This window comes from Anopheles maculipalpis, chromosome 2RL (assembly GCF_943734695.1).
Source record: "Anopheles maculipalpis chromosome 2RL, idAnoMacuDA_375_x, whole genome shotgun sequence".
Classification (NCBI taxonomy): domain Eukaryota; kingdom Metazoa; phylum Arthropoda; class Insecta; order Diptera; family Culicidae; genus Anopheles; species Anopheles maculipalpis.
This window is the reverse complement of record NC_064871.1, coordinates 53963954-53986680: the sequence shown is the minus strand read 5'-3', so window position 1 is coordinate 53986680 and position 22727 is coordinate 53963954. Positions and strand designations below refer to the sequence as shown.

The 22727-nt window shown below is 41.8% G+C and overlaps 1 protein-coding gene across 1 annotated transcript in view; it reads right to left on the bottom strand.

The window, feature by feature from the left end:
* Positions 1-19780, bottom strand: part of LOC126567267 (microtubule-associated protein futsch-like) — a 163045-nt gene extending 143265 nt beyond the window's left edge. The window contains exons 1-5 of the mRNA XM_050223499.1: positions 15977-19780; positions 15581-15695; positions 14697-15494; positions 14337-14565; positions 13214-13354 (exon numbers count right to left, since the gene is read on the bottom strand). Coding sequence (XP_050079456.1) covers positions 13214-13354; positions 14337-14565; positions 14697-15494; positions 15581-15695; positions 15977-19764 — 5071 coding nt within the window. The 5' untranslated portion in view covers positions 19765-19780. The remainder of the gene's footprint in view (positions 1-13213; positions 13355-14336; positions 14566-14696; positions 15495-15580; positions 15696-15976) is intronic.
* Positions 19781-22727: the final 2947 nt, after the last annotated feature.

Here is a 22727-nt window from a genome sequence, read left to right as displayed (position 1 = left end):
CGCTGTATCCTGCATGGAACGGAAAGGGATTATCAGACACATGTTCAGTAAAAGCAGCACGGAAAGAATAACACCATCATGTGCGCTCAACTCAGACGATTGCAGCGGACAATAATTGGCAGAGCACAGTGAGTGAGAGGTGAGTTGTTCCAAAGGAGTTTTTATGATGACTTTTTTTTTATTGGAGACTTCAACTCCCGGCACATTGTTGCACGGTACATATGAATGTGTTGTCGATGCTTACTTACGCCACACCACGGTGCAATAAACGATACCTTAATGCATTTAAGCAACAATGACAATCAATGAATATGCATTTCGATTAATTTGGCGCTGGTAACAGCACTCATTGAACGTTTCTTTTTTACAAAGAAGGATCAACAGATGGGAGGAAGTAAATAAAAAATATGTAATTTACTTAATCCGTTACGATTATAAATGATGTAACGGAAAACCATTTACTTGTGTTTCATAAGGATAAACAGTTTCAACAAATCTTTACATTGGCTTTTGTTAATCTTCGAAGCATTAGCAATATGTTGTTAAAAATATTGTCTGAAATAATAAAAATCACAACTTGAATGTAAATGTCACACTCAAGAAAGATAGAAAAACATTAACATGGCATCGCGTGCTCCGCCAGAGTTCCATCTGCGGTAACAAAATGCATGCAGAAAGGGGAAAACGTGATCCCAAAAGTATCACATTTCAGTTCACTTCGTATGCTGCTGGGGACTGGAAAAGAGAAACTACATAGCATTACGGCTTCATAAAACATCGAGTGAATGTGTGCATAATGTGGATATTGCACCGAAAGCAACGCACACCAGCAATCGGTCGGGAAAGCCCCGGTGTATGTATGGTCCACCGCGGGGGACACAGTACACTTGGGCTGGACGGTAGAAAATGAACGGCAATCTACCGTCAACTAGCTCATCGCACGTTCATGGCAGCATGGTTCCTGGCACAAGCAGTGCGCAATCGGCACCCGGATGCTTACCGGTTGCAAAGGTTCGACATTTTCACCAACCGCACGTTAAATGGTTTTGTGGAATGTTTCTTTTTCATTTAATCATTGCACGGTGTGTGTGTGTGTTTGTGTGTGTGTGTGTGTTTCTCTCTATCTCTCGCTTCGGTCTGTGTTAGACAGAAGGAACGATAAATACACAATCTTCAAAGTGTTGGTGTCCATAAACCGTCCCGTACTATTCACGGTTAACCCGATTTGATATTTCAATTCACACCAAAGCCCGTTCGTATACTTCCTTATACGCGGCGAGGCAATACAAGGGCAGGGTTTCGATCGATGGTTTGTAGCCACAACACAACACAACTGTACACCGAAACCGAGACACATTCACATCTTCAACAGTGTCACAAAATCCAAAACTACAATCAGTCACGTTGTCAAGAACGTCAATTTAAAAATTCGTATTTAAAAATTGCATCGATAGTTACTACATTTTAGCCAGTATTCCAGGCTTTTTTTTATCTAGTAAAAATATAATAAGATAAACAATAAAGCCAGGTCGTTCCTGACGAATGCAAAAAAAATGGACAAATTAAACAGTTCAGGTCATGTTGATCATAGATATTTATAGATATGTATCACAGTTACAGTATTGGACAAACCAAGTGCAACTCAAATAGAGCAATCATAAAATTGATCAACAAATTTAAATTTTTTGAAATAGAAAACGGGACACTTACTGCGGCACAGTTGACGGTTTAGGAGTCTAGATGTTTGCTACATGTTTATCACAGCAATCAGCTGTCAAATTGACAGATCACAGCCAGTGTTTTATGGACAAGAACCATTTTGTGCTGGTCAAAACACCTGCAACTTCTCGCTTCTATGAACTGTTATCTTATATGATAACAGTTCAAAGAAGCGTTATATGATCCTACGATGCATGAAAAAAGGATCATTTCAAATCTTCGTTCAAGGTGCGAATGGATGTGCAGTCATCTGTTTCGGACTCGACACAATCAGACGACGGTGCCGTTGAAGCCGGAATGTTCTCTCGACGTCCTGCGAAGAAACTTCTGATTTCACTTAGGAACCGGAATAAAATACTTCTGCTTTTTTTTCGTAAGAATGGACTGGCCGCATTGCTTGACTTATGAATGCCACGTAGTGATGTTAGTCAAACCTCATTACGGGAGGACGGTCCGGATGGAATTTGAACCCCGGTCCTACCGTTTGATGACCGCAGAACCGGGGTTCAACGAGGTTTTAATTTTTATTCGAACGGTCTTGGCCCAATTCATCAAATCAATAGAATAATGTTTAATGTACAATTACATCCTGAAAATGTGATTTTCCCCTATGCTGAATAGAATATGCCACTAAAATGGATATACCAACAAGACAACGATTCCAAGTACACCACGAAAGTGGACAAATAGTGCTTTAAGGATAATCAAATCATGGTGATGATCTGGCCGCCCCAATCTCCGGTTCTGAATCCCTTAAAGAACCTAAGGGAGATCGTGAATCAGCAAACGATGATCGTGAAGATGTCTGTAAACAACTTATTTATTTTTTTTTCATGAATTGTTATGTATATATGATGAAGTTTTTGTTATAATAAACAAGAAAAGTTCTGTTTCAATCAACTTAAAAACATTTTTCTCCCAATTGACTTATTATGCACCTTCAATGTAGTGTTTTATGATTGGGAATGTTTGGTTGCACATGTTTTGTCCAATACTGTAGATGTTTCAACTTCGTGATGATTTCACCTAGAATGCTGTAGCCTTTATTCATAAATGGCGTGTTGCTCTAATAGTGTCTTTCGTCTAAAATAACTTCTTCTCTAAAATAACTCTAAAATCTTCTAAAATAACGAGAATTAAATTTAAAAGTTATTTTTTATATTTTTTTTATTCATAAAGGACGGCCAGGCCGTATTGATTACAGTTAACTTAAAAGTAAAATACTCCTTTCACCTTTGCACCAAAAACGGCCGTTGGGCCTGAGAACATTGATGCCGTTAAAAATCTAATTGCACAAGATCGTCATGTGACATACTTCGAGCTAGAGGCATCTTTGGGCATTTCTTCCACCAGCATAAATATTATTTTTGCACAAACACCTGGCCGTAACAAAAATTATCGTTGGATCCCGCAAAAGGCTCGTGTCGATTGGTGCAAGGAAATGTTGAAAAAATACGATCATAGTGCTTCAAAAGATGTTGATAAGATCGTCACAGGTATGAGCCAGAAACAAAACAACAATCGACCGTGTGGGTCTTTTACCTCGAGCCAAATCTAACGAAAGTTATCCATGGAAGAAACACTTCGCAGCAAATGATCGCCAGTTTCTTCCGCAAAACTTGTCATGTGGTGACTGCTCTACTTGAAGAACGTAGGACGATCAATTCTGAATGGTACACCACAATCGGTTTGCCAGAAGTCTTCAGAGAAATTCGAAAAACGAACAACAGAAGACGAATCATTCTTCACCATGAACGATATCGGCTCAAACCATCCCTCATTTGACCGGCCAAAACGTCGAATTGATGGGTCATCCGCCCAATAGCCCTGACTTGGCACCCAATGACTTCCTTTTACTCGCGCACAACAACGATTGTTATCCCCAATGATGTAGAAGCGTTCAAAAACCACGTTTTGGAGGAAATTAGAGTGCCAAAAGTGCTTCGACAAATGGTTTGAGCGCATGCAAATGTGTATGAATCATGCTGGAGAACACTCTGAAAAAGAATAAAACACTTTTTGATGATAAATATTTGCAATTTAATTAATATCTCGGATTTTCTGTAGATCATTGATTGACTGCAAGCATGCCGTTCCTTGGAAGTTCTAGACTGTTCAATTTAGTCGATTCCCAGATGACGTAGCAAAAAGAGCGTTTCAAGCTCTTGACACAATTACAGTCCCTTACAATTACTTCCCTTAACACTCATCGCTTCTCATACCTTCTCCCTACTACAAATTTCTTACTGTACATACGTGGTACATTAGAGATTTTTTATAAATAAACACAGGAAAGCCTGAAATGTATTTGTTTTTATCCTCGAATAGCACAACGCAACATTACATTTTGCAATTGTAATTTATTGGTCTATAATAGTCTAATAAGGAACGACGCCATATTTTCATCGCTTTTTGTCCTGAATGAGTACCAATTTTAACCATGCCAAAAGAACATAAAATAAGCTTCCCTAAATAAAAACGTTCACATATTCGCTTACCATCTTCAGCAGTCTTTGACCAGGGAAACATTGTTTTCCCTCCATGCAGCATTATGATGTTTATTTATTTGTTTCGCTTTTTTTAACAAGCCCAACCAAAAAGGGCAAATTCGATGCAAACATGTTTATATTTATTTTCCAACACACCTACAAACTCCAACATATCGACGCAGGGTGTATTTGTTTGTTTACAGTCCTTGCGGGTACACGTTCGCAACGATTCCCAGAATCTTCTTCCCCGCTGATCTACTTTGAACTTTGATAGGCGATTTTTTGTTACTAAGCCCTATCAAAGGGCACCGAGATATGGTAGACAATTCTTGGAACGCTTAGATTTTGCGTGGATTCTTGGCACTATGAGGTTAAGGAATCAGATTATCACAAACCAGTTACGAAAGGGTTTTTGGAAAGCGCTCACCGTGTTAAATTACATCAGCATTCTAATTGAGAGCAAATATTTTAGCATACAAATATGCGGTTTGTGCTGAGGAACTGTCGAAAAGTAACTGTTGGCTTTAGACATTACATGAAAGAGCATGCGTAAATAATAGGCATAAACATGATGTGTTATCGTAAACTTAGCACGATTTAATCTTCTAGTTTAATCATATTTCAGTAATACACTAGGAGCATGTAAGGGCAGTGCGGACAGACTATCCAACTACGTGGTATCAGCAAGTCTAGTAAGCCATTCCGGTGGCCGACGTGACCTTTGAGGTCGTTAAGCTAAGAAAAATAAGAAGAAGAAAATGTACGATGCAAAGGAAACAAAAAAATATCTTTCCCAATGACCAAGTTATAGCCAAAATCAACACCCAGCCCATTAAAAAGGAACCAATCCTTTTATCGAAAATTTTAACTCGTTTTACGACTTAACAACTGCCAACAATAGATAAAGCGGTACCGATACTAACCATCCATAAATTTTAAGTATCGTTTGATTTACCTTTGAGAGAGGCAAAACAAAAACTTTTTTAACACTAGAACCGCCATATGGGACAATTATACAAACATCAGGATTATGTTTGATAAAGCTTTATTAGCAACTCAATCAATGATTTAAAAAATCGAATTGGAATCATATAAACCGCATACCTAGGATATCAAGGCCAGTTTTCTTTACATTTTTATAAAAGTATAGGACTTTTAGTGATAAACGCTTATAATTAGTCCTTACAGGGTTGAACGACAGTAAATTTAGGCTTTAAGCTGTAGCTTATAGCTATAAGGCTTAGCCTTATTATTTAAACAATCAAGTGATAAGTAGGGTTTTTATTATAATAAAACAAATCTTTTGTTCTAAGATGTTTGCAGGCGTCTGCGATTCCCTTCAGAAACATTACGAAAATTTGATGTAAATACAGATCTAAATGGTCTAAAGAAGAGAACAAAGCTTTTTCCGAAAGCAAACGGAACACCTAGATTAATTATTTCAAGCATCTATAACACATCTTTAGGTTTCAACATAGTAAATTGCTGCATCAGAGCATGGCTCACATGAAACGCATACGTACAAAACTCTTTTAGTACATTTTAGTACAGCCCTCGTGACAAGACATTTGAACCTGACAGCGCCGACGAGAACCTTCAGCACCTGACACAGGCAAGTTAGCGTTGGCGCTCTTATTTTCATCGTACTCTTTAGCAAGTGACTTGAAAAGAAAATTTGGTCTAGATATCTTTTCTTTTGTAATTTCTTAGTACAAGACCCAAGCATTGAACCCGACCAAATCCAGAATATTAAAATATGAATAACCAGGTCACCTTCTACTAGCACTTTTCATGGAGTACTTTCTACACATTTGGTCAACTACATCAACTCTGTACTTGATCGAGTTGTGCAAAGACACAGTTTCAGGCTTTGATTTTTTATGTCCTAAGTGCACCAGGCAAACTGGTTGCGCGGGTGTTGGGAGAGCATACACAGCGACCAAGCAAGCCGACAAGTCGAAACGTGTAAGCTACTTGTTTGGACCTGCAAGTCTAAATGCTTATTGTGCTGAGGATCCCAATACGCCATGAGCAGCAGTTGATGCTATGGGTGGAGAGCAGGGGATAGGAGCACTCAGACGAACCAGTGCTACTAATAATATTATGGTAGAGTATACGAAAATGATGCTTTTATAGACTAGCCGATTGATGACAGCGAAAAATTAATTATGTAGTAAGCAAAAGTAAAAGCACGTATGTAGTTGAATACTTTCGCGCATTTTTATTGTTCTATTCGTATTTACATACATTGTCCCGAAAACGCGTACACGCCAGTGCTGCCAGACTTGCAGATGTACATCCGTCACTCGACATGAGGGATACCAGCCATCTCAACGGATTTTGCTTATGGGACAAAAATGTTCCATATGGCGGTGCTTGGTTGGACACTATTTTTTATGAGTGCATTCGAAAGATCGTTAAAAATTAATTTATAGTCAGAAAATTTCAATGGGTTGTCACGACGTCAAGCGAAATAACACACCTTTTTAAAAGTGCGATGGGACTAAAAAGTCCCATCGGCGGTTCTAGTGTTAAACCACATATCATAGTTCTGTATAGAATGTTTTTTATCACATGGTCAATCATCAGAAAAAAATATTATAAAACTTACACCAAAGTCGGAAAGTACCAAAGGTGTAAAACTATCAGAAAATTTTCATAAACGACGATCATAAAATTTATAAAACTTTGATATAATTACGACCAGCAACAAGAACTAGAGAAGGAGTTTGTCATTCCTAAAATCATATTTTTATTCGCTAAATATATTTACTGTGTTTATATTTCACATTATAACATTAATAACAATGTTTCCCAGCTCTCAAAAAGTTACAGGATGGCAACGTATGCCATTAAAAAGATTTTTGATCTTCGTTATAGAAAACATCTGCTCCATGGGTTCTGTTATTCTACTAATCAGAAAGGAATCATACCAAACCGTCCCAATGGGATTTCAGATAAAAGCATTGAAGTATAAATTTTTAAAGCCGTTTTAGACAAAATCCATAACCATAACTAATAATTCACGAAACTGCAAAACAACCAATATGAAGTAAGCAAAGGTATATGACATTACTTTGTTAGATTTTTGTTGATTAGAAGCCTGTTTTCAAAGGTTCTTGAATACGATACAGTGAATATAACGGTGCCACGTTCTAAAACAGTTCACTATTTCGATGTGACACTTGACGCCAGGGGATACACATTTCTTCTTTCCTCATTAGATTTAGTATTGCACTGAAAGCTTCTCTAATAAACGAAAATATAACAATTAAGTAAAAAAAAAGGTAACATTTCCACTCTATAAACTACAGTCAAGATGTCTGAATTTAATTTCACACAAAATCCAACTACAACGTATGTCTAGTGAAAATATACAGAGTTTCGTATGTGTGCATAAACACAAGGTCATAAGCTAGCTACATTTCGGCATCACCATCAACCGTCATATAGATACAAGTCAAGCAAAAAACTATCGAAAATCTACATCCATGTCACACCGTTGGAGGCACCATTCATTACGGATCCTCGACTGCTCCCATTTTGTGTGTTCCGTCCGTTACGCTTGTGTGTCTGTGCCCGGGTGCTTATTGAATTGATGGATGGGCTCGCGAGAATGTCTGTCAACCAACACTAGCTGGAGGAAGGTTTTATCTACCGGATCCGGATCGGACCAATGAATCATATCGCCATCATTCGGACGGTAGTGGATACCTTCGTCGGTGTGGCGCGTAAATTGAAATATCAACACCATTTCATCATCGATTTTGAATACTTTGGAGCAGTTCGTTTATTCCTGTTTCATTGTGGACGTGTGTGGTATGCCCAAGAAAAATCGCACTTGAAGTTTTTTTTTTTTAATTGAAAAGAATTAAGGCAATTTATTTACCTCTATTAGAGAGGAGAATGGTTACATAAACAACAGCTCCAACATTGTATAGAAGGAATGTTCTTCTTTTTCATTTGTATAACAACTTCAGAAGATCTTGGTAAATCATTTTTGATTATTCTGATCGGTTAGTAAATCGAACAAAGGTGCTACCATTAGGCCGCCCATAAGGTGTTTTCGCTTTAGCAAAATTCCAGTATACAAAGAAATGCAGAAAAGGTGAAAAATGCCTCTATTTGATTGTTCAAATCATTACTCGGACTAATTTCGTTTCCGACCGAGAGTTCCGGCATTCCATGACGTATAAACAATCGGCGTCAGTCGTCGATGGTCGATAGTCGAGCAAAAAACTGAATGCGAAAGCACCGATTGTCGATCCATTGTGCGTGTCCATTGTTGTGTGAGTATGCTGATATCCTTTTATTGGTACAAAAGAGAAGCGGAGTCACAGACATACACACACACACGGACAAATTATATCGATTCAAAGCGAAAGGATGACCGATCAAAAGCTTTCCCTATCTTATGGATAGCCTCCCTGATCCCTAGGAATGTTTTTGCTCTTTTTTCATGTTGCACAGATGTCCCGTCGCTTACGTAGTTTGCACCTTTTTTTTACGAAAAGATTCTGACCAAAGCGCATAGCGTCACTCTCTTGACGGTTTGTTTTTTGTTTGTATCGGTAGATTTATCCATTCGTTTGTTCCGCTCCGTAAGAAGGAAGCAGATTGTCCTGAAGCTCGCCATTAAACCAGAAAGAAGCTTAACCGTTTGCCTCACTCTATATCCACCACACAACGGCTATCGGGAAACGCCGCAGTTTTCCGTGTCGATCGCAATTTTATTGTGTACATCCGGCTGTTCGTTTGGTCAGCACACACCGACCAAACCCGACATCATTTTTCTTGTTGTTTCCTCCTTTCACATCCGGTTCGTTATTTTCTTCACAAGAAAAATGAACCACCACAAGGATTTTGGAGGCAAAAAAGCGTAAAAATGGAGAATAAAAGTCAAATAGAACCAGCCGCACAGTCTCCGATTTCCGCAGGAAAGTTGCCACCGAGTGGTTGCGATAACTCAACTTCTTCCTTTTTTTTATTAGTGCTGCGCTTAAGTTCTTCATTCAGAACCGTTTCTTTTTCCGGTGGTCAAGTGATTCATTCTGATCGCGTTGGGAAGATTAAATGAAGCAACTTATTTTTAGACATTCTGTGCTTCAGTGTCTGTTTTCTTTAAGCAACCGGAAGGATATTTATAAAACGGTGTGTTGTCCTATAAATGCAGTCACATCTGCGAACGAATGCAAATATTCTGTCCAATACAACCTACTCGTGGATTAGCTCAAGCAACAATCGTTGCTGTCTGATCGTAAAGCGGAAACAGCTTGACTATTGAACTTCCGATTCCTTCACTGGCAAGAAAATAGAATAGAATTGCTCAAGGGAATTTTTTAACTGTGAAATAATGGAATATGAACAGCCCTCGTTTTCCAGTACGCCAGTACTTCCAGTACATACGCCTCTGAGACATGGACCCTGTCCAAAACAGACGAAGCCCTCTTAGTCGCGTTGGAGAGGGAGATGCTCAGATGGATCGTTGACACCGTATGTGTGGAAAGACCTCACCGTCGCGCGTCTCCTATGGGCTGGTCATGTTATACGCATGGTACCGGACAACCCAGCTCAGATAGTCCTTTTAGGCCGTCTCCACGAACAGAGGAGGCGTGGAATACCCAGATTGAGGTGGGAGGATGGCGTGGATCCATCCGCCATCAAGGCTGGGATAACGGATTGGCGGACGACGGCGCGGTACCGTGAGCGGTTCCGGACTCTGCTGCGGCAGGCCATCACCGCAAAGCGGTTGTAGCACCTGATAATGTAATTAAGTAATAGCCCTTTTTGGAACTTGGCAATCAAATGATGAAATCTTGCAATCAGTTATGGGAACTTTAAAATGCGGGTTCGCATTGTAAAGTTCCCAAAATTATTTCCCTTAGTTGCCCCCTAAATTACTTTTATTTAGTTCCCAAATTATTTCCATAATTTATGTATTATGGAAAGAGCAGGTTCGCAGAAAAGCTCCATATAAGGGAATAGCAGATTCGCTAAGGGGAATGTTTCTTACCAATAGTGGAATCTTGCAAGCCCACTGTGAACCACTGGCAAACCATATAATTGATTTAAACTATCCTTCTTTCCTCATTGCAACTACACGAAACAAAACTCAGGTGAATCTTTTCATAATGTTAGGTTTTGGGAAACATTGTGCCAATCGAAAAATATTAATTAGGATTCTAAAAGCATGGCTCATTCCTAAATTGCTATACGGGATTGAAATAGTTTCATATTTATTGAAACTATTTCAATCCCGTATAGCAATTTAGGAATGAGCCATGCTTTTAGAATCCTAATTAATATTTTTCGATTGGCACAATGTTTCCCAAAACCTAACATTATGAAAAGATTCACCGAAATTTGAAAAAAAAAAAACTTTTGCTCCACTTTATCACGTTCCTTGAGGCATTCTACCGGGGAATACATCACCAGTCCCACTCTCTCAATGATCTGTGAAAGCGGTCAGTTGCTTTTTTCTCATATCATCACCCACAGATTAGTAGCAAATTCCGGCCGTCTCCTAGCGAAAGATATTAAAGCTGATGCATTTATCCAGAGAGACCAAAACATCTTCATGGAGTTGACAAATCATCGGATACCACCAATTATAAAGCATACCAGAGTTGGAGATCGTCCATGGAACCAAAGGAGCCCTACATTTGATTGGACCATGAAACATGAGTTAAAAGCAGTTTCCCAGGACTTCCCAGGAGGAAGTTGCCGAACGAATCTTTGAGGAACTACTGCAAAGGCAATATCCGGAACACCACCACATCTATACTGATGGATCTGTAGCAGGAAAAGATGCAAGTTGCGGAATCTTTTCGGTGATTGACAAATGTGCCATCAAACTAGCCGACAACACCAGTATTTTTTTGGCAGAAGCCATTGCCATGATTATTGCTGCAGAAGAAGGAACAAATTCCACCAAACCTAACGCTATATTCACAGATAGCGCTAGTGTCTTGGCCGCCCTAGAACGAGGAAAATCGAAGGACCCCTACATCCAGACTCTAGAAAACCTAGCCAATGGATCCTTAGCCATTGTAGCATTAAGGGGAATGAAGAAGCTGATAAAGCTGCCAATCAAGGTCGGGAACAACAAACAGAACATTAGAGAAATCTCTCCCGGAAGGGCATGTTGAAATGGGCGGAAAAATGGTTGGAAGAAATATGGCAAAAAGAATGGTGGAATTTAAAAGAAAACAAACTTCGTATCATAAAAACATCAGTGGTTTCATACCACAGGAAAAAAGCAATAATCATGAGCAAGCAATCCTCACCCGGCTTAGGATTGGGCATTCCAGGATCACACACGGCTATCGGGTAACAAAATCAGACCCTGGAAAAAGTAGTTACTGTGGTGTCAATATTACCATCAAGCATATTCTAGCAGACTGTGACGGTTACAATAAGAAAATAATATTGCATAAAATAGACAACAACACCGACGAAGTTCTAGCGAATTACGAAGAAACAGAACGGAACGTGTTGAATTGCCTAAAAGAGATAATTTTTTACAAACAAATTTATTTTTTTTTAAATTGTTTGCTTTAAACAAAGCAAACAATTAACAGCTTCGAATTTCTTCTGCGATGTCAGGTGAAAACAAAAAGTTCAAAAAGAAAATCAACCAAAGATTTTTGTTAGTTATGACAAATTTGGAGTATCATTGGGATTAGCTAATTTTCAATATGACGTACTCCTAACAAGCATCTTGATTTCTTTGGTATACTTATGCACAATTAAGCACAATTTTCCTCCCTAGCGACATAACACGCCTACGTACATGACGGAAAGGAAAGGTACGAATTAGGAACTTTATAAATCCCACATTCTTTATGTTACGGAAGCTGTAAAACACAATTAAATCATCAACCTGCGTAACAGATACCTCCAATGTTATTATCCTACCTCCAGAGAGAAGGCTAGTGTAAAGAAATTGTGAACCTCGCACCGGAACGTCGCACAAGCACAAGAATTATCGTGAAATTAATTTTTGCAAAATAACACTCTCCATCCCATTCTCGTCAATCAGCTCAGTCGAAATGTCATTTGCTATTTCGAAATATTCCCACCAGAGACGCGTATTTACGATGGCCCAGGACTGACCCGTTGGGAAAAAACAACCTTGTCTCACCCCACATATACACGAGCTTTCTCTTCCTTTCTCTCTTTCAGTCCATCCAACCGATCGACGTCCAAACAAGCACGCCATGGCCAAGCATAATAAACTGCAGAACGTTTGTCCTATCCATTATACTTAATTGCTGCCGGAATATGATGATTTTTCGAGTTTCTAGTGTGAAGAGCGGAAGACGAAGCAAAGGGATATCTGGTTTGGATGCTTTCCCGTGTATCGTGTGTCCTTTCGGAGGAGGTGGAGGAAAAAAAACCCTGCACAATGCTTTCCGTAACACTAGACGGTTGGCGTGGGCTGGCCACACGGTCAGCGGCACGTGATAAATGGAACGAATCATACAACCATGACAAGGCAATCGTGAGTTTTTGACATTCGAGCGCCGGGTGATGGAGGGGGTGGAAAATATGCAGCATTATAATTAACGATAATGGATGAAATACTATTAATCGAAACGCGACGCAAAACGAGAACCGGTTCATTATGCTCAAGTTAGCGGGCTCTGCTCGTAGCAATACCGAAAAAGTTGGCAAAAGTTTTTGCTGAATAATAAATAAACATGCTATTATTGCGTCACCTGACGGGCAACAAATGCAAATGAATGAACACTATGTTTTTGGACAGCTCTGTAACAATAATCAAAAGTACTAATTGCATCAGGACATCTGAGCCGTTTCGATAAGTGTGTACGAAATTGTAAATTGTTCGTTTTGAATTTCTAACAATTTGTAAAAGTTTCTGCTAACGATTCTAACTTTTCAACCGAATCACAATCTTTTAAACGTCAATGCTTCATGAACACCAAGGGAAGTTACGATAAATAGACAGAATTAGATGTACCGTCAAATATACTAACACTCACCTGGACTGTCATGTGGCATCGGTGCACAGAAGGCGCTTGAACTGCCGGATGATGATGTGGGCGGCGGATAAAATGCTCTCGGTGGTCCTAGCGGGGAGTCGCATTGAGCCGGCGGCACGAACAGGGGTGGCGTTGATAGAGCTGTTAATTTGTTAGCAATACATGAAAACAGAATCATATAATTGATTAATTATCATCCCACTTCATCTGTGTCACATGGCACTGCCGACAGTGTATTTCGCAGATGTGTAACCAATTATACAATGAACAGGGAATGGAGCTGCCAGTTGAGTTTTTTTCTCACGGAAAGTAAGTTCAAAATGAAACTTAAAAAATATATTTACTCTCATAAATATAAAGACTTATTAGACTGCAATAATGCGTTAAATTTATCGAGGTGCTAACTCATGGTCATACTTGCTGCATATATATTGATCTACTATAAAACTATTCATTTTTCTGATAATAATCCATTCCGGGCATTTTCCATTACTGGCTTCTTCGCTTCATAATCATAGCATAATACTACAAATACCAACGTTTTACTTATGTTCACAGCAAACATACAAATTACTGCACGAACCATTCTAACTACTTTCAGCAGACAACAATCTTGTTAGCAAATTGGCCTTCTGACATAATGAAAACAATTTGCGCGCTATAACATACTGACGCTCCTCTCATGGATGCCAGTATTGCTCGTGTTCTGCGGCAACGACGAGTAGTTTGTAGTTAATTTTTCATAACCCTAAGTACACCCTTCTTCCGACCTACCGAACAAAGGGATTCTTTTGCGGAAAGCCGTTTATGTGGTATATGAGTTTTTATTGCCATTAATTATTTGTCTATCGTGTATGTATCCTTCATATACACTATGCCACAGAACATAGTGTACACCATAAAAGTACACAAAATACCCTACGAATAAAATACAAAACTGTACTTTCATATAAGAAAAAAAACCCATTTAGCTAAACAAATAAAAAGGTGCAACTTAAGTTGAAATGCATCAATGTTTGGTTCTTGAAAGCGTAGTAAAATTTTCGAGCGTATGAACTTTTAAGAAGATTTTCCCGATATCTTCCTTCTTTTTATAACATGCATATTATTTTTTCCTACTTACTCTGATCATTCGGTGGTCGCATACTGGACAGGGCAGACAGCGGAGTGTACGATTTAGGTGGTGCCTCTCCTGGCCGAACCAATCGTTCCTCGGTAACGCTTTGCTGCACACGGTACTGCATTTTGCAGTACGCCTCCTGGTTAGCTCCGAGCGTAGAATTCACGTACACACCGGTAATCGTGACTTCCGTGTCCTGCGCGATAACTAAATTGCTCGACACAGGGCGCGGCTGTGAACATAGGAAGTGGAAACATAGTGAAAACCGAAACACGTTATGAAGAATGACAAGCTGTAGTATGTAGGCAAGAGTGAATTAATTAAACACCTTAAATAGTGCACATCTGCCCCGAACCTCCTTACCTCTTCTATTTCACGCTTTACCTCCATCGGATCGTCCTTACGATCGCGCATCGGTTCCGTCTTGATGACCATTTTCTTCTTTTTGGTCAACGTTTCCTGCTGTGCTACTGTGATACTTCCAGGTGCATTTAAAGCACCCGGTTGACCGGAATTACAGGATTCCGCCGATGTATTAGGATGTTTGTTATCCGATGATTTTACAGAACCCTGCTCATTCTCACCAGTCGATTCCTTCTTCTCCTTTCCATCAATTTTGTTCGCCGACTCCTTCGACACAGATTCTTTTTGCTCTTTTGCATCTTTAGCATTCTTTTTCGTTTTCGGTACCTTTTCGGCGGAACATTCTGAGTCACTAGAGTCAGTGTTGCGGTAGAGCACGCGCTGCACTTCATAGGTTGCAGCCAGCATTGCAGTTGCGTTCAGACTGGCCATGCGCTTCTTACCAATGTAATCCTTGTAATCGCCGCCGGTATCTATCTTTTCGCTTTTCGGTTCACGCTTCCGCTTCTTAACTCCTTCCTCTGGCTTGGTTTTGGCGGTTTCGGCTTTTTCCGATCCGGTAGAGGATGAGCTAATTGTACCATCCTCTTGCCGCTCGTTATCCGTCATCAAAGCTTTCAATTCTTTCTTAATTTTCTTCACTGGTGGTTTGGGTGGTTTTTCCGTCTTTTCGGATACTTTCTCCTTGTCCTTGTCGGCCTTTTCGGTCTTTGTCTGTACTGCTACAGGTTTTGCTTTGCTCTTGCGCACCACCTTTTTCTTCACCTTGCGTTTACGTGTGGGATCAGTATCTTTACCCTGTTAAAAGAAACATTTGAAAGTAGAGTAAATCAGTGTGCATAATTATTCCAATTCAACTATTTCATCAAAATCTGCACACTAACCTGAGCATACGTTTCATCACTATCGGGCAATTGTTCGATCTCCGACTCCAAACTGGACGCATCGGGATCCCAATGTTTACCAGCTCCGCGAAGTCCTGGTGCACATCGCAGGTTTCTGTGTAGTAAATAACAAAAAAAATACAAGCAAATAAATCCCTTTTATCCACCGGAAATCTTCTGCAAAAAGGCTTCAGCACCGTACTGAAATTAGGAACAATTTGCTCCACCTACTGTGAAGATACAACAAGCTACCAATACACAGAATGACAGAAGCAGAAGCCCGAGGGCTGAACCCTGCACACCCCGATAATAATCTTTGATACTCAGCGGGCTCGCATCTACCTCTCCTCGAGCCAAATAAACTCTACACAACTCCATCCGCACGCAATCGCTTACCTCATAACAACTGGTTCTTCCTCGCTTGATTCCGCACTATCATGATCGCTGTCCTTTTTGGGTGCTTCCTCTTTGACCTTCGGTTTTGGCTCTTCGCGGGTAGCAACACTCTCCGCCGTTTGCTTTTGCTGCTGGGATGGCGCCTCCTTCCGTTCCTGTTTCATGCTTTCCTTCTTCTCTTCCCGCTTCTTATCACTGTCCTTTCGCTCCGGTTCCTTGTTTTTGCTCTGCTCTGGCTCGTTGCTTGCGCCCTGCTCGGGAATACCACCGCATATTGTCTCCCCGGAGCGACTCTCCTCGCCAGCACTTTCCTCCTCCGGACAGATACGTTCCTTCTTAATGCGTTCGCCATCCTTCGTGATCGTGCGGATGACACGCGACCCGCTCGATTGGCTCATCAGGCTAGATTCAAGCGCACCGCGCATCTCATTCTCGTACAGACAATGTACCTTGGCCAGCGCGTTCAGCGATGCTACACGGTGTCGTTTCGGACCGGACCAGAACCCGTACAGCTTTACGTTGCGCTTCTTCGCCGACTGACGCTTTTTCGCGACGCGTGTCCTCACCGTATCGGTGGATGAACACCCGTCCGAATCGGCACTGTCCTTCTCGTTCTCGTCTTCTTCTTCATCACCTACGCCCTTTTCATCGTCGTCGTCCGACTCATCTGCGGAGGAATGCAAGTCGTCCTTCGTTTCCTGTTTAACCTTTTTCGCAAGTGTGGTTACTTTCTTTTTCGTCTTCATCTCTGGCGCATCCGGATCGGCAGCATCGTTCCGTTCATCCTCTGACTCAGAGGATTCGCCACATTTTTGTTCTTTTTTTGACAGTGCCACCGATTCTGACATGGCCGCTTCGATCCGTCGCTTCTGCTTCTTCAGCGGAACGGTTCGCTTCGTCGTTTCGTTCTCATCGTTGCCCTTTTCTTCATCACCAACACCATCAGCAGAGCCGGTGGCGACCGTTGCGATCTCCTCCTTTTTTCCGTCGTCCACTGTCAATTTAATCAGCTGTGAATCTTCTACGGCGTCGCGTGAGATGTCTTCGCGCGACTGACTAATGTCCACCGAAGACTTCCGCTTGAAACTTGGTTTTCCAGATTTGACGGGTGTTTCGACTTCGCTTTCGGAATCGTCAAAATCGTACACATCCTTCTTTTCCAATTTGCGTTCCTTTGAAGGGCATTCCTCGGACAGTGTGGTTGGCATGGGGCAGGAAGTACCGGTCATTGCTACTTTAGAATTTTTACCACTACCTCCACTAGCTGCATTTTTGCGAACGTACGGCCGCTTACTTTGCTTTCCCGTAGCCTTTAGTAATCCTGCTAGAATAGGACCGGCCGCACTGGTGGGTGTACTCAGCTCCGGACCAATGTCTGAGCGCTCATCTTTCTCCTTCGCTTTCGCTTGATCTTGTGCGTTTTTTGCAGTTTCTTCTTGCGCAGATGGCTGGCCGGTGGTAGTAGGTTTGTCCTTGCTTGACACCGTAGCAGTGTCCGTGACCGGATGAACAGCGGTTTGTTTTTGTTGAAGCTGTCGCAATGGTACATCGTCATCGTTTTCGGTCGACGAGCGGTCACGAGTCGGTACAGTAGTAACCGTGTTTGCTGGCTGTAATTTTGTCAACTCCACGGAAGCGTCGACAGCTTTATCATCCTTTGATGAATCTGTCAATGTTGTTCCACCGTTAGCGTCTGGTGGCGGTATTGTTTGGGTCTTACTATTCGGTTTTTCATTTGTTTGCTTCGTTTTGCTCGCAGTAGACGCTTTCTTTGCGGTTGCCGATTTTGCTATTTTGGTCGGCTTTTCGCCACTAGCAGCATCTTCTGTGGTGCTGCCAGCTTTGGGTTTCTTGACATACTTCCGCTTTGCTGGAGAAGCAGGAGTTTGTTCCTGAAACTTCACCTCTTTCTTGTTGGCCTGATCAGCTGCGTTGCCTTTTTTCTTTTCATTTATTTCTTTTGACTTCGATTTTACAGTTGCCATTGGGCCTTCTTTCTTTGCGGGTGGCTTGCGTGGTGCCGGTTGCTTTTTTGTTTTCCCATCGTTTGCAGCTTTGCCGTCGGTAGAATGTACCAGCGGTGTAACTGCTACTGCCGCATCAGCTAATTCTTCTGTTCTTGTTTCCGCGTCAGATTCTTTCTTTGTGCCACTGGGTGTGTCAATGTCTTCTTGCTCCAGTGCCTTCACGATACTGTCTATTCTAATCTGTACCTCTTCGTTCTTTTCCTCGTGATCCTCCTGCTCGATAGAACTACCCCGTCCAATGCTCATACTTCCTTCCTGTTCGGGTGATTGTTTGACAACTGGAAGTTCGGATGCTACATCCATTTTTTGCTGCTCCATTCCTTTTGACGTAAGCTCAGCGACGCCCGATTTCTTTTGCTTCGGCTCGCTGGATGCAGATGAATTGTTAGCCTTTTTGTTAGATTTCGCTCCCTGGCCGGTTGCTTTGGTTGAAGGCGTTTTTGCCCCAACGGCATTCACACCTCCCGAAGTACCCGCCGGAGCTTTGTCTTCTTTACGTCCCGATTTCGAGGCAGCTTTCTCAGCAGCTTCCTTTGTGGCTGCTCCCTTTGCAGTCATTTTCTTCGATCCTTCACCTGGCTGGCGGTCCAGCTTCAACGTTACTGATTTCTTAATCTTTCCTCCGTTGCCAGAGGCCGTTTCTTTTGATGATTTTTCTGTCTCTCCTTCCGCTCCTTCTTCCGATGTTATGGAAGATTTTCTTGCCATAACACTGGCTCCGATAGCATTTTCTCCACCACCTCCGTACTTGCCCTGGGCCACAGTCGTCCGCGATTTCGTCTTGACCATTTCGCTGATCGACGGGTTGACGACGGATTCCACTGCCGACTCCAGCAAATATGCCGCATCAATCGACTGATTGATCGTTTTATCCGGCACACCGAGATTCTTCAACTCCTTCTGAATTTTCTTCTCCTTTTCACGCAACTTCGAATCGATCGATGCTGACGTAATAGAATGACCAGCTGGACCAGTGCGCCCATCACCAGCTACACCGCTGACCGTTGCAGGATTACTGCCAGACTGTTTTCTTTTTCCGGCGTCCAGTTTTTCTGTCGGTCCGGTTGACTTTTTCGATGCACTTCCCGTTTCTTTTGTCGGTTTTCTAGAACGGTCCGGCGTGTCCTTGACACTTGCTTTGGCAGAGTTCTGTAGTGCCGATTGACTAGCCGAATCCGATTTAATCGCTTTAACGACATGCTTATTGCCTTTTCCAGATGAGTTTACCGCTGTATCCGGTTTTCCTACCGCCGTTCCGGTGGTCGGAGATGATGAACTAGTATTTGTTAAAGGCTCTGTTGTTACAATTTTAGTGCCATCTTTTGACGATTCTACTGCTCGGGTAGCAGGGGAGAGTATTTTGGATGCGCTTGCCAATGCCGTCGCTCCAGTTGATTTTCCAGCATTCACCACGGAGGGTTTCGACTTGCTGGATGACGTTTGTTGTTGGTTAACGATTTGCTGGGTATTAGAGAGTATCTTTTCGGTTGATTTTCCCCCACTAGGTGCAGCTGCCGAAGTATTCGTGTTTGTTACTGCCGATCCTGTCGACGTACTTTCTTTGGTTTTAGATTGCAAACGTTTGACCGGTTTTTTCGCTGGTGCCGTCGTTGCTGAACTGGACGAGCTGGTATTGAGTGTTGATTTTGATTCTGTTCCAACTGTGTTATCAGTTACTGGGCCAGTCGGTCCCGTTGTTGCACCGCTACCGGAAGGTTTCTTTTCGTTCACTGATGATGGTTGCTGCTTCTTCGGCTTCATCATGAAAACTCTTAGCGGAACGTATTGTGCTGATGCTGATGTGCAGGCTTCCTGAAGGTGATAGCTTCCTGAAGCATGAAGAAGACAATAAAATAAAAAAATGATTAGATTCGATTTAGGAATCGTGAAGAACCTATCTTAGTAATACAGTATTTAAGCTTTTAGAATATTTATTTTTTCAAATTTTTTTTTTCGAAGTCCAACCATCCTCTGTGTTTTTAATCTTCGTTCAAATGTACGTTTTATGACAAAATTTGCGTTACTTATTTTATTAACCAAAACAACAGATTTACTACACGAAACTTTTTAATATATTTAATTTTTCGGCAACCGGTAGGATATAAGTCTACGAACTAATTTCATTCAGACTGATGGACTAAGTTGAACAACCCCATACCTATCAGGAGAAGATCTTCGCCATCATGCATCGGCTGATTGTTAAGATTTGGGATCATGAAGAACTATCGGACTAATGGAAACTGGGTGTCATACACCGGGTATACAAAAAGTTCGACAGGATGAACTGTGCTAGCTTCCGGGTCAACACAGTCCTGAATGCTGCCTATAAGGTCCTGTCCCGAATACTCTTCTGCAGACTGGAGCCCCTTGCTACAGATTTCGTCGGAAGCTACCAAGCTGGATTTGTTGGATGCAAATCGACAACCGACCAAATCTTCATTCTACGGCAGATCCTCCAAAAATGCCGGGAGCATCAGATCCCTACGCACCACCTGTTTATCGATTTCAAGGCGGCCTACGATACCATAGATCGGACCGAACTATGGAACACCATGCAGCAGTACGGATTCAATGGGAAGCTGGTACAGCTGCTAAAGGCCACTATAGACGGGGTGCAGTGCAAGGTGAAAGTTTCGAGCATGCTGTCGGAATCGTTCGAATCTCACCAGGGTCTGATGCAAGGTGACGGACTCTCCTGTTTGTTGTTCAACATCGTTCTGGAGATTGTCATGCGAAGCGCAGGCTTCGATATCCGGGGCACGATCACCCGATCTCTCCAAATCCTTGGGTTCGCGGATGACGTCGACATCATCGGACGGACAACTGCGGCTGTGTGCAAGGCGTACACACGACTGAATCGCGAGGCTAATAGAATTGGATTGAGCATCAATCCGACGAAGACAAACTACCTGGTTGCCGGAGGCTCTGACCGTGATAGAGCCCGACTCGGAAGCAGACTCCACAAATTTCTGCGATCCAGAAGACTTCAACAACACACGAAATGCACGATTTACCGCACCTTGATACGTCCGGTAGTCCTCTACGGGTACGAGTCTTGGACTATGCTGACGGAGGACGCCAATGCACTCGCCATTTTCGAACGGCGTGTGCTAAGGACTATCTTTGGCGGTTTGTGCGAGCAAGGCGTATGGCGAAGGAGAATGAACTACGAGCTCGCTGAGGTTTTTGGCGGTGCTGATATCCTGACGGTAGTCAAAGCCGGAAGAATACGATGGTACGTCATGATCATACCGGACTTATGCCCCATCAGGAAGGTGCTCAACAGCGACTCTTTCGACCGTTGACCCATTAGCTTCGATCAAGCGGAGTCTAACCTGTCGGATATCGGATGCAGCCCTGGACCGAGTTTCCTGGAAACTGATTGGAGACCTGGTCATGTCGACGCGACGTGCTCAATCCTGAGCAGGTCAAGAAGAAGAAAAAGAAGAAAAAGAATACCTATCCTTTCGATATTTAATATCTGTTTATGACTGCATAACAATCTTATAAGAAGTCATAACTATTTGGTACCAAGAAGTTAACTAAGGCTTAAGACAATGATTCCCGAAGTGCTCTTATTTTGATACGAAACAAGATCACAGTTATTTCAATCTAATTATTTGGATCCATAATTCCTATTGTCATATGAAGGAACAAGCATACCATGCGTGCCATTACCACAGAATCGTAAATCATGCTAGGAAAACTTTTCAACCACCGAAAGATCCATGTCAGGCACCGTCTTATCCGACTTATCAAAAGGGCACCGCAACGTTTCACTGCTCTCACGCCTTTCGTAACGTCAGTTTCATTTCATGATAAGCATTCCATTTAAACGCCCATCCTACCTCGTTACTCGAGGGAAACGGAAAGAGACGATGGGCGAGCTTGCTTGGAATTTGATTAATGAATGATTTATGAGAAGGTGGCGAAAAATCACAGCCATTAGGTAGCGATGAAATTTGGCTGATTAATTTTTGATGCACGAGTATGCAAACGTTCGCTCGGTGGTGCCGCTTGTCCTATGAGGTGATGATAGGGAAATTAAATTTGAGCAGAACAAGTTTCGTATACTTCAAACAACTCACGCACGTTTATGTTAACCCATACAATCGTGGAATCACACACGAGGATGTGTAATGTAATTAGTCAGATATTCACCAAGCATCTTGACGATGTCTTGTGATCTGTCGACAGCAATTAAACATTTAAATTAAACATTCACCATTTCGTAAGGAATTTTGTTTGCCCATCTTGTCAATCAATGGATTGTACAATAGAACAAAATAAATTACATAATTACAAGAAAAAGAATGAAAGTTTACGGATGATCGCAACAAATAACGTTGTGCATGTTGAAGCCCAAGGTGAGACATGCCTCATGTACGCTCTCATCACCAACCACTGCTAAACGTTTAAATCTCACAATTTTCAGATCCAACAGTTGAAGTGAGAAGAAAGTGGATGAAAAGTGAGAATAAAATGTATAACGATACCAGAAGCCACCAGCCAACCCAGCTTATAAGCCGCGATCGAATAATAACAGCAAACAATAGGCCGCTACAATAAGCCACCGACACGGACACCCGGTTGGGACGATAATTAAAACCGCAACAAGATCATTAAACCAGATAGCGGCAATTATTCAATTTTGTGCATTTTGTACACACATAATCGGCCGGCAGCACACCGGTGCTTGAGAAGAGATTGAGCGGACGGGAGGA